Raw genomic sequence first — 12457 nt, 5'->3', positions numbered from 1 at the left:
ACCAGAGTAGGCACCTCTAGCTCAGAAATCCAATGACTCTGTGTCACTCTCACAATCTTTGGGGCATTTTTTTTTCCTGCTGAACTGGGAGTCATCATCCCTGGTTCCCTCCCAGACTCTGCCATTGACTCATGCCACCTGCCTTCACCTGCCTCCCCTCCCTGATGCTGCAACCATGGACAAGTCGGGCTGCCTTCCCCAGAGGGCAAAGCCTCAGTAATGAAGACTGTCAGCTCTCCACTTGACTGGAGCTTTGGAAGGATTAATGAGGTCCTGGTTGCAAAGAGCTCTGGGTGCTGAGGAAGGAAAGTCATCCTGCCCACAGCCAAAAGCCCCATTGGCCCCGAGGTTTGGGATTCCACATTCCAAGCTGGATACAAGGCAAGTTCTGGAGATGCAAATACAAGTAAAAAGAAACACAATCCCTGCCTTCAAGGAGCTTACCTCCTCCTCCTCCTCCTTCTTCTTCTTTTAGTGAGGCAATTGGGGTTAAGTGACTTGCCCAGGGTCACACAGCTAGTAAGTGTCAAGTGTCTAAGGCTGGATTTGAATTCAGATACTCCTAAATCCAGGGCCGGTGCTCTATCCACTGATCCATCTAGCTGCCTCAAGAGCTTACCTTCTAATAGTGGGTGACAACCCATAAAAAGGAGTCGGAGGAGAGGTGGGGAGGGATAAGAGGTCCTTCCCTGTGTATGGTAGCAAAGTCACTGCAGAAGCATAATTAGGAATAGAATAAAGAATACGAGATCTGGACCTCTCCCCCAAGTAGAGACCCCAAGAGAAACTCGCCACTGGGTACGACTACTGCTTTTGACTTCCTTGGTACCCATATGACTTTGAGTAAGTCAAATGACCTCTGAGCTTCGGTTTTCACATCTAAACAAATAGGAGGATGAGGGGTAATTGGACTAGATGACCTCTCAGGTCTTTTCCATCTCTAAATCTATGATCCCATGACCCCAGGACGGTTGGGGAGGGAAGACTTACCTTTTCGGAAGACTTAAGTTCAAACCCCAGCCCTGACAGTTCCTTAGCTGTGTTTCCTGTAAATGAGAGACTTGGATTAGATAACATCAAAGATACCTTCAGACTCTAAATCCAGGGATTCCATGACCCACAATTCCATGTTAGGCAGCCATGTGGCATAGGGAGGAGAATACTGAACTAGGAATCATGAAGACCTGAGTTCAAATCCTGACTTAGACACTAGCTTGTGACCCTGGGAAAGTCACTTAAAAATTAATTTACCAAAAAAAAAATCGATTTGCCTCAGTTTCCCCAATTGTAATAATAGTACCTATCTCCCAAGGTTGTGAGGATCACATTTATGTGATGGCATTTTGTCATTCTCAAGGTAATAGCCATTATTATCATGATCCAAGTATGTTCGTAGAGAGGGTAGGTGGTACCATGTGAAGACTGCTGATAGTACTTGGACTCAAGAGACCAGGATTGGAGGCTGGCCTCAGACACTCATTTGCTGGGTGACCTTGGCCAAGTCTCAAAGTCTCAGCTCGAACCTCCGAAAGAGGGGGATAGCAGCACCCACACTCCTTCCTATCACTGCGATTGTGAGGGGAGAATTTTTTACAGCCTAAAGCACTACAAAATATAGTTTCTTATTCTCCATAAGTGAGGGGATGGGAGGGGGACCAGTTGCTCTCCAGCCTCTGGGCTGAGCTGAGGTTTGAGGAGACTCGGGATTTTAGAGGCAGAGGGGAGGAGGGGGTGCATTCCAGTCATGGGAATGGCCTATGCGAATCACGAATGTGGTCGATGGAATGTGGTGTGTGAGCAACAGCAAGAAAGCCAGTATTTCTGGACCTTACCAGTATGAAGGGACTAAAGGCATAAGTGCGGAAAGACGGAAAGACGGGGTGATAGCCTGTTTGGCTGGACAAGGGAGGGCGTTGAAGGGAAGTGGTCCAGTTAGAACCAAGTTTAGAGGACTCCAAATGCCAAAGGGGGGAGGGAAAAGCCCTAGGGGGATCCCTTCTCCTTCAGAAGGGAGTCTTGTAGATGAAAGAGTTCTCAAAACTCCCAACAAATGGCTAAGAGTGGATGTTCAGGCCCTATGACAAGCACTGGGGGCAATATTTGGGGATGGGGGCTGCCCTCAAATCACAATGCATCCTCTACTACCTACTCATCGAGCAACCCTGGGATGAGCCACTGCTAAGTGGGCTGAGCTTTGAGCTGATTCACAAGCCACCATCAGCGATCACTCCAAGGGAGCCAGTTCTATTTGGGCTCCTTCTTCATGTTATCCCCAAGCACAGTTGGCCTGGCCCCACCAGAGTCAGTTATAAGGAGAATAGTTCCTTTGTCTGGAAAAACCAACTGAACAACAGAGAGGAGCTGATGAGGCTGGGAAGGATAGGGCAGAAATACAAACTGCAAGGATGGAGGTGCAGAAGGATGCTTGGAACCACTAAGAGCCACTTCCTCCCTTTCCAAACACTGTCATAAAAATGTGCACAAATGCTATTCCAGGCTGGCTTGTTGGCAGCTGCAACACTGGGACCATTGAGAAGATGCATGTAGCCCAACCCTGACGGAAGTTGAGATGGGGGAGGGCAGGCATGAAGAGGAATCAGCGTCCCCTGACCGGGTTGGCATTTATGGTAGCACCAAATTTACTGTTTTTTCCTTGGCCCGGAGATCAAAATTACATGATGAGCTCGCAGGAGGGAAGGAGTTTTTCTCTAAATGTTTTTTTTATTCCTAAGTTGGGGCAGCCTCCTCTTCCATACCCATGTCCCACTGAGGGGCCCGCAAGGAAGGTCAGGGGTCCAGGCTTTGAGGTTGGGAGACTTTGGGGCAGAATTAGGCCATTTCAGCTTCTGGGAGAAGGACCCAGAAGAGCTCTCCAGTTTCCTATATGTTTCTTCTTCCCCCAAACAATAACATTGGGGGGGGGGCGCATGGACTTGTAATTTCATGACACAGTACAGTCCAATGGGCAAACGGTATTATATGTCTCCAAAGAATAAAAATGAGCAGTTTGCAGAGATAAAAAGGTCAGCTAAGGCATGGTCCTGTCCTCATGGTCTAGTAAGAGTGGAAGACCACCAGACACATAACTAGAAGCAAGGGGTTTGACTAGATCCTTGGGAAGATGATGAAAAGAATGTTCACCATTTCATACTAACATAGACTGAAGGAACATGGGCTATTTAGCCCAAAGAGTAGATTTACAATGAGGTCAATAAGGAAGAGAGATTGGACTGATTTTGCTTGGCCTCAGAAGGCAGAACTAGGTTTGATGAGTGGAATTTTCAGGCAAATTTTCACTTGATTTCTAAACCATTAAGACCTGTCTTAAAGTGGAATAGGCTGCCTCAGGAGGTAGTGAGTTCCCTGTCACTGGAGATCTCCAAACAAAGGCTGGATTAACACTTGTGAGTGATATGACAAGGGGATCCCTGTTCAGGTACAAGACAGTCTACAGCCTTTCCAACTTTGATGTGCTGATGTGGTTTTTAGAATTCATAATATTATGGTGAGTATATTAGAATTTTACAAAAGAACATACTGGTGAGAATTCATTATAAATGAATTTCAGGGGCAGGGCAGGTGGTGCAGTGGATAAATCACCAGCCCTTGGATTCAGGAGTTCAATCTGACCTCAGACACTTGACACTTACTGGCTGTGTGACTCTTGGCAAGTCACTTACCCTCACTGCCCTGGAAAAAGAAAAGAAAAGAAAAGAAAAAGAAGGATTTCAGGGAAGGTTTCTGAGAGGGAGAGGCATTTGAATTGACTTTTAACAGCTAGGTAGGAATTCATCAAAACAAGATGGTTTGGGGAAAGGCAGGAGCCCAGGATCTGATCATTCATTCTCTAGGGCCTTTAACCCAAAGCCCCTTAACTCAATGGTTAAAGCGCTGGCCCCGGATTCAGGAGGACTGAGTTCAAATCCAGCCTCAGACACTTGACACTTACTAGCTGTGTGACCCTGGGCAAGTCACTTAACCCCCATTGCCCTTCCAAAAAACCAAAAACAAAACATACAAAAAAAGTACGTTAGGGAACAGAGTGAAGAGAAAGAACTGTGGGTGGGTTCAGTTCTGGCTCCAGTTATTGTTGGTCAGTCATTGCAGTCATGTCTGACTCTCATGACCCCATTTGGGTTTTCTTGGCAGAGCCCCTGGAGTATTTGGCCATTTCCTCTCCAGCTCATTTAACAGATGAAAGTTATGAAGTTCTAAGATACTTCCTGCCATCAAAATGCTTCTCATATAGCCTAAATGCAAGGGGGCTTATCTACCAGGAAAGTATTATTTTCAATCATAGCAACTCACGACACTATAAACTTGGGTTGTGAGGGTTGTGGAAAGGGAGTACCAGCTTATACCGTCCTCAATCACTGACCTTGAAGTAGTTTCCAAGGCTTAAGTTGGGTGCTGAGGGGTGTCATGCCAAAGGAATTCTCTGCATCCCTCTCTATTCCTTTTACCAAGATGCACTAGTGATTTTTGCACCAGGGGCAAACACCTCAAATCCAGGCTTTTTTTTTTCCCCAGGGGGGAGGGAGCTCCACTTTATGTTATTACTAATGGTGTGCTATTACTAATTACTAACAGATATTATTACTAACATTTGTTGTTTCTACATTGTCAAAGGACTACAAGGATTCTCTATATAAGAGCCAACATCCCCACCACCTCACCCTGGTTACAACGGTGCTCACTGCCCTATACCAATGCCTATCCTGAAGTAGAAATGGGTCCCTGTTCCCATTTGTCATTGAGACCTGGGAGGAGGTGACTCTAACCGAGTCTCCTGCCCACACATTTGAGCTGACCAAGCTGGAATGAAGGGATCAGAACCATGCCCCCTCTCTTCGCCACCCCACCATCAATTCAGCGTAGCCCATGGTCCCTTCCTCCAGGTCCTGCCCCACCCCTCCCCGCTGCTGACATTGCTTGGATTTTCTCTCCCTGATCCCAAGGGGGACCAGCTACGCCTCTTTTCCCAACATGCCCAGGCAGACGCCCCCAGCCGTGATGGGGAGATGGCATTTAGAGCATGAATTATGAATGGGCACAAAGAAGTGTGTTTTGCCATCAGCTCCCGGCAAGAGCATTGTTCTGCTGGCCCAGGAGTATGCCCCCAGGCGACTCACCAGCCCCCCCCCCCCTTTAAACTTAGACATTAGCGGGAGACACACCTCTGACTGGAGGCATTTAAGGATCAACAGGGGCCAAAAAAGCTTTTTAAGAACCAATGGGGTGCGGAAAACAGGCGTGTGCCTGGGGAGGGCTGAGGCCCGGCACTGCTTGGTGGTTTTGGGGCCTTGTTGTATGGGGAGAGCACTCCTGCGAAAACATCGGTTCCTTTTACCTGCAAACCGCCTAAGTTTCCAAGAGTCAGACCCTGGGTTGGGGGGGGGGGATCCTGGAGGGGAGGATGGGGTCCCGGAGTGGGGGATGAGGTCCTGGAGGGAGAAGGGAATCCTGGAGGGGAGGATGGGGTCCCTGAGGGGGGATGGGGTCCTGGAGCGGGGTGGGGGGGAGATCCTAGAGCGGGGTAGCCGGGCTCCCAGGGATGAGCTCAGCCTTTCAGAAGCCCTCCCCCTCCCCCAGAACCCAGAGAGCACTTAAAGAGAGGAGGCTTTTAGAGTGTCAGTCAGATACCGGGTAGGGTTAGAGAGGCACCCTCTCAGAGGAGATGACCACGTGCCCCAGGCTTTCAGCAGGTCCGCAAACTCCAGGCAGCTGCCTCCGCCCCCACTCCCTGGTCAAGGCCACGTCCGCCATCCCCAGCCCTGCCTGAAAGGCCGAGCAGGGGCAGTCCCCGAGAAGGGCATCGGGACCCTTGCCATTGGACTCCATGAAGTCAGCTCTGGCTGGGCCATTACTGTACCAAGACCCTCGGTAGGTCACTCCTCTCCAGGAGCCGCTTTCCCCCTACCTGTAACATGGGGCAGAATACACCATCAGCACTCAAGTTCATTTACTTTCCAAGTCAGGGGTCGTTAATCCATTTGTTCTCTTCATCATCTGGCAAAACCTGTGGACCCCTTCCTGGGATAACGCTTTAAATGCCCGTTTAAAAAGAAAAATAGGATTATAGAGGGAACCAGTTTCACTGAAGGGCAGTTATTTAAAATAAAATAAAGAAATGCATTTTTTAAAAAAGTTGTTTTAACCTCATAGATCCCAGACTGAAAAACTTCAAAGTCTTTGCTTGAGTGTCCACCATAGCCTTTCACCAGGGACAGAGCAAAGACTCTGCTTTTGGGCTGGGCGGGAGGATTAAAGAGGCAAGGCTCACCCACAGGAGACAGTGAGAACAGCAGAAGACAAAGGCATAATAAATCACTGGATTGAATCTGATGGTGGGTTTTGGAATGTAAGGAATAATTAGTACTCTTTGTAGTTAGGAAGGGAGAGAGCAGTTGAGCTGGGGTTATGCAGGAAGCTTTTTTGGGAGGAAATGGGACTAGTTCTGGAGCAGGACTGAGAGGAGAGAAGAGGGGTATCAGCAGGCCTGTGCTAGAGCCAGCTGGTATTGGCTTAGGAGAGCTGATTGTTAAATTTTCAGCGTGAGCATTTGCAGCTCGGAAATCCACAGATGCTACAAATCAGGGCTCAATTTATTGTTTTGTTGATTTAAGAAAGTGATGGAGAAATGTTTATGCAGATTAAATTTAAAAGGGGCTCCTGATCAATTTTTTTCCCATTTTGGGGTTTCCTTGTCAGAGATCCTGCAGTGGTTTGCCATTTCCTTCTCCAGCTCATTTGACAGATGAGGAAACTGAGGCAAACAAGGTGAAGTGGTTTGCCCAGGGTCACATGGCTACTAAGTATCTGAGGCTAGCTATGAACTCACTCCCAGTCCAGTGCTCCATCCACTGTGCCACCTAGCTGCCCATATTCACATGCACATGTACCTATACATATATTTTATATTGACTTATTGGCATGCATGCTGTTTTCCCCAGTAAAATGTAAGCTCGTTGAGGGCAGGGACCGGTTTCATTTTTGTCTTTGTACCTCCAGCATCTAGCATATAGCAGGCCCTTAATAAATGCTCGTCAAACAAAGAATGGATGGATGGATGGATGGATGGATGGATGGATGGATGGATGGATGGATGGATGGATGGATGAATGCCACACTGTGGATAATCCATCAATATTAAGGAAATTTCAGCAGTTTCCCTCTCTGTCTCCCCCTCCCAGAAGCCATGAAGGATGACATGAATAGCTACATCAGGCAGTATCACAATGAGCCGAGCAGTGGTAAGTCTCCTTTCCTGAGCTCTAACCAACCATCCCAATATGCCCGCACCCCTGGCTGACATGAGGCCGGTATAATTCTTTATAGATCCCATCCTTTCCCTCTTCCCAACTGGAACCTTGGGAGACAGATCACCACCTGTCTGATGTGAGGGGGAAGGGAGCCACCCTCCTCTGCCTGGTGGTTTGGATCTCAGTGGCAGACAAAATACCCAAGAGAAGAGTCCCAGCCCCTGTGGAGGGTCTGACCTCTGAGATGGTGCAGACTCGTGTTTCTTCATGTCCAGCATTTTCATAGATTCATGAGATTTGGAACTGGAAGAGATTTTAGGATCCATCTAATTTATTTTAGAGATAAGGAAATTTCGACCCAAATAGATTATTTGATTTGCCCAAGGTCACACAGGCAGTAAAATGGCAGATTCAGTATTTCGAACTTGGGTTCGATCTCATACTCCTCAAATTCTCATTCAATCTCTCTTCAAGAATAGCCACCTATTTTTTCTCCTGAACATCTAATTAATTTTTAAAATTTTTTTTGATCCATGAACTCATTCCCCGTATGACTTATATATGAGATCTTAACTCTCCTGAGGGTCCCATGCAAACCTAGTCCTTGAGTCTATCCCAAACCAAGCCCAAGAGTGATGGTGAGCACATGACTTCACAGTAAATACTACATCGGGAGGAGGAGGAAGAGGTGATGGAAGAGGAGGAGGAAGAGGAGGAAGAGGAAGAGGTGATGGAGGAGGAGGAAGAAGAGGAGGAGGAGGTGGTGGTGGTGATATAGAAGGAGAATGAGGAAGAGATCACTCCTGGTCAGAATGGGGAAACTCCAGACCAGGGGCCAACATTAATGTTTACCTCGATTTCCTCTAGCCTTCGGAGTGACTTTAATCTGGATCCTGCTAATGCAACTCAGGATCATCTAGTTACACCTTTGTGTATTGGTTATTTCTTCCAGCACAGAGCCTCTAGAGATAGAAGGATTGGTAGAGCAGGTAAAGAGCTGGGAACGATGGTTAATCTGACTTTTAAAGGACAAATAGGTAACAGATAATACTCTTAAGCTAACATTGAATGGCATGTCACCTCTGAGCAATAATCACCAACAAGCAACGAAACAAACCTCTCTCATCCTTTCTCTCCTTTCCTCTCTTTCTTTACTTTGCTTTTCCTATTTTCTTCATTCCCACTTTTCCTGAATCCCCCACAGTCCTTTAGAAAGTAGATCTGAAATGTTTTTTTAAACAATACGTGTTGTGCTTTGGGGATAAAGCTTTGTTTCCTAGACTTCGTTCTTAATTTTAAAGGCAGGTGAGTTAAAGATATGTTGTTTTTTTTAATGTATGAGGTATTTTATTTTTTCCGTTACATGTAAAGATAGTTCTCAACTTTTGTTTATACATGCTTTACAATTTCAGATTTTTCCCTCTCCCTCCCCTCCCTCCCCCCTCCCCCAGACAGCAGGCAATCTGATATAGGTTATATCTATATATCTCTATACATATACATATATATATACACACACACACATATATATATATACACACATAATAACATTAATCCTATTTCTGCATTAATCCTGTTACAAGAGAAAGAATCAGAGCAGTGATGCAAAACCTCAAAATAGAAAAAAAAAAAAACAACAGCACCCAAAACAAAAGAAATAATATGGTTCAATCAGCATCTATACTCCACAGTTCTTTCTTTCTTTTTTTTCCTTGGATTTGGAGATTCTCTTCTATCATGAGTTCCCTGGAACTCTTCTGTACCATTGCATTGGTGAGAAGAATATAGTCCATCACAGTAGGTCAACACTCAATGTTGATGATACTGTGTACAATGTTCTTCTGGTTCTGCTCATCTCACTCATCATCAGCTCACGTAAGACCCTCCAGGTTTCTCTGAACTCTTCCTGCTCATCATTTCTTACAGCACAATAGTATTCCATTGTATTCATATACCACAACTTGTCCAGCCATTCCCCAATTGATGGGCACCCCCTCAACTTCCAATTCCTTGCTACCACGTAAAGAGCAGCTATAAATATTTTTGTACATGTGGGTCCCTTTCCCCCTTCCATGATTTCTTTGGGCAAAAGACCTAAAAGTGGGATTGCTGGGTCAAAGGGTATGCACAGCTTTATTGCCCTTTGGGCATAATTCCAAATTGCTCTCCAGAATGGTTGGATAAAGATATGTTTTTATAGGAATAAGTAGAAGATAGATTGATAGATTCATTGATTGATAGATTTGCTTATTATATTGACATGCTGCTCTTAGTTGATTTTTTCTTATGGTTGGGGATCCTGGAAAGAAAAAAAGACTCCTGATCCTGTGTGACCCTGGGCAAGTCACTTAGCCATGACTGTCCAGGCTAGAGCAGCATTATGAAAACCCAGAGAAGTGTGGGTATCTTGGAGGATAGGGTGGTCAGCATGGGCAAAGGCTGCATAGAAGCCAAGGAGTGTGAGCACTGAGAAAAGGCCCTTTGCTTTGGCAGTGAAGGCATCTTTGGTGACTTTGGAAGGAGCAGCTTCAGAGGCTGGGAGAGAGAAAGAAAGTTAAGGCAGCTGATGACTTTCTTAAGTAGTTTAGCCAAGAAGGGAAGGAAAGACGATATAAGACAATAGCTTCAGGGGAGAATAGGGTCTAGTCAGGGTTTTTAAAGAATAGAGATGGGGAGACATTGAAGATTAGATGATGTCACTAAATATCTCTCACCGTGGCACACGCCCCATGGCCTGGATCATTCTGAGACCCAGTATCCATTGCCCTTTCCCCAAACAGAACCAGTAAGAGCTCAGAAAATGTCCCGTCAGCCTAAATCTAATTACCCTTCCATGTTGGTCTATGCACTGGGAGCTGGGGAGCACCAGCACATTCTGGGGTTCCCTGCCTTCCCCCAGCATGGCCAAGACAGGCCAACACTCAGCGCCCACCCCCTCCCCCATCGTTCACACCAAACTGACTCCCATGGATATGACTGTTCCTTCCCACCCTCTGACCACACCACTCAGAAGCTTCCAAGCCCTCAACACAAATGCTCACTCTCCACTAACAGTCGCCCCTCCCTCCTCCACACCCAGGCCACTTTTCCAGTCTCATCCTGTGACTCCTTGATGATGCCCTCACATAGTCTAGAGGAACAGGCTGGCAACTGTGTCCATGGTCTCAGGCACACAGACACGGCTGCTGTTCCTTTTCTCTGCCTCCCAATTTATGACACATGTTGAGAACCACTCGAAAAATATATTCTTTTCACACAAGCTGTTTTCTATCAGTCAGTCAACAAGCACTTATGAAGTGCGTAGGCTATTCCAGGCATTGGTGCCAGGCGCCGGGGATACCATCTGAAAAGGCAAAGACCCAATCCCCATGCTCAAGGACTCACATGTTAATGGGGAGAAAACCCAACCATACGTACAAGAAACATACATTGCAAATGGAAGGTGGGTGCAGAGGGTAGGTACTAGCAGTCAGGGGGTTAGAGGGGGGAACCAACCTTGAAGACGATGGGATTTGAGCTGAGTCTTGGAGGCGGTCAGGGAAGCCATGAGACAAAGGTGGGGAGAAGGGAGAGTATTCAGCCAGGGCAGTCACAGAGTGGGGAGATGAGATGTCATGAGGGAGTAACAATGAGAGGACCCGTGTATCTCAGAATCCGTGGTGAGAAGGGAAGAGTGAGAAGACTGGGAAGGGGGACAGGGGCCGGGTGATGAAGGGCTTTAAAGGAGAAGAGAAGGTTTTATATTTGATCTGGGAGGTAATAGGGAGCCACTGGAGTTTATTGAGTGAGGGATGTGGGGCGGGGGGGACATTGTCAGACCCTCTTAATGCCAACTTTTCTCATTTGCCTACAGACAGCGGAGTTCCTGAGCCCGCCATCTGTGTGATCACCACGGCCGCCATCGATATCCACCACCCTGACACCTCCTCTGACCGATTTACAGTGGACATGCCCCTGAAACTGGGCGGCAATGGGACTTGTGCCAGCATCACATCCGGGAGCATGTCCTGCTCCATGGGCAGCTCCGTCACATGGGCCCAGAGCGACAGCAGTCAGACCTTGGGCTCCACAGACTTCAGCACGACCCGGGATGAGTCGTCAGAGCTCTGCCCCTTGGAGCAGGTGGGGACCCTGCCCCCGGCCAAACCCTCCCAGCCCCAGGTCAACAGCACTGTGGTCCAGGAACTGCTCTCCTCCTTATCGGAGGATTCCTGCTTAGCGCAGAAAGGTTTGGACCTCGTTAATCTGAGAAGGCCCAGCCCAGCCAGTTCTGCCCTGACCAGCCCAGAGGTGGAACACAGGGTGAAGATGTACAACGAGAAGAACCAGGAAGGCTTCGCCGTCTTTCAGATCAAGCCGGTCATCCACGTTCAGCCAAACCCCGCCACATTGGAAGAGAAGTACAAGTCTTTGGGATCCAAAGAGCAGAAGTTGAACCGGATCCCAGAGTCCTGATGCGCTTTGAAGTGGGGTCGGGGAGGCAGGTGTGGGCAGTGGGGAGGGACTTGAGGAAAAAGGGAGGGGGGAGGATGGGAGACAATCACCTCACAGCTTTACAGGGACCATCACCAGCGGGACGCAGAAGCGGGGGGCCTGAGGACAAACCCACTCTTCCTCCAGAAGCATGCACCCCGAGAACAGCACAAATCCATTCTATTTCCAAAGGTCCATCCACTAACCCTTTGGCAAAGGCACAGCGCTCTACAGTGACTTCCCAAGAGGTTCAGGCTCTTCAGACTTCACTCGAGGCCTGGGAGGCAGGAAGGGTGGACTTGGGTGGGGGGTGGGAGTCAGCCAGGTGATGGCGGTTGTTTTTTTAAAAGTCATTTTTACAAAGACTGTTGACCCTAACGCCAGGGTCTGGCTTTAGCAGGGGAGAGGACAGCTGAGTGTCAAATTCTCTTTCTCTGATTTCTTACATTTTCTTTGTACACAACAGCTCTAAACAAACCCCTTTGTACCAATAGTGTGGCTGGCTTTTATTTATTTTACCTCTGTGTATTGTTGACCCTCCCCCCCCCCAAAGCCCTTTGCAGAGAATCTTCTGGAAGGTCGAGACAGGAAGAAATGGTGTCTGGGCTCTCTCTGTTTTATTTGGCTTTTCGGTCTCCTATTTCATATTTCTCATATGTCATATTTCTCAGATTTCAGTTTCATATTTTTATCATCAGGATCTTGGAATATTCTGAAAACAA

General features: G+C 47.4%; 1 protein-coding gene across 1 annotated transcript in view; it reads left to right on the top strand.

Moving 5' to 3' along the window:
- Positions 1-12256, top strand: part of TMEM266 (transmembrane protein 266) — a 98500-nt gene extending 86244 nt beyond the window's left edge. Inside the window, 2 exon segments of the mRNA XM_043988109.1 lie at positions 7194-7253; positions 11116-12256. Coding sequence (XP_043844044.1) covers positions 7194-7253; positions 11116-11717 — 662 coding nt within the window. The 3' untranslated portion in view covers positions 11718-12256.
- Positions 12257-12457: the final 201 nt, after the last annotated feature.

Source organism: Dromiciops gliroides, chromosome 2 (genome assembly GCF_019393635.1).
Source record: "Dromiciops gliroides isolate mDroGli1 chromosome 2, mDroGli1.pri, whole genome shotgun sequence".
NCBI lineage: Eukaryota > Metazoa > Chordata > Mammalia > Microbiotheria > Microbiotheriidae > Dromiciops > Dromiciops gliroides.
The sequence above is the reverse complement of the archived record's forward strand: the minus strand, read 5'-3'. Positions and strand labels throughout refer to the sequence as shown.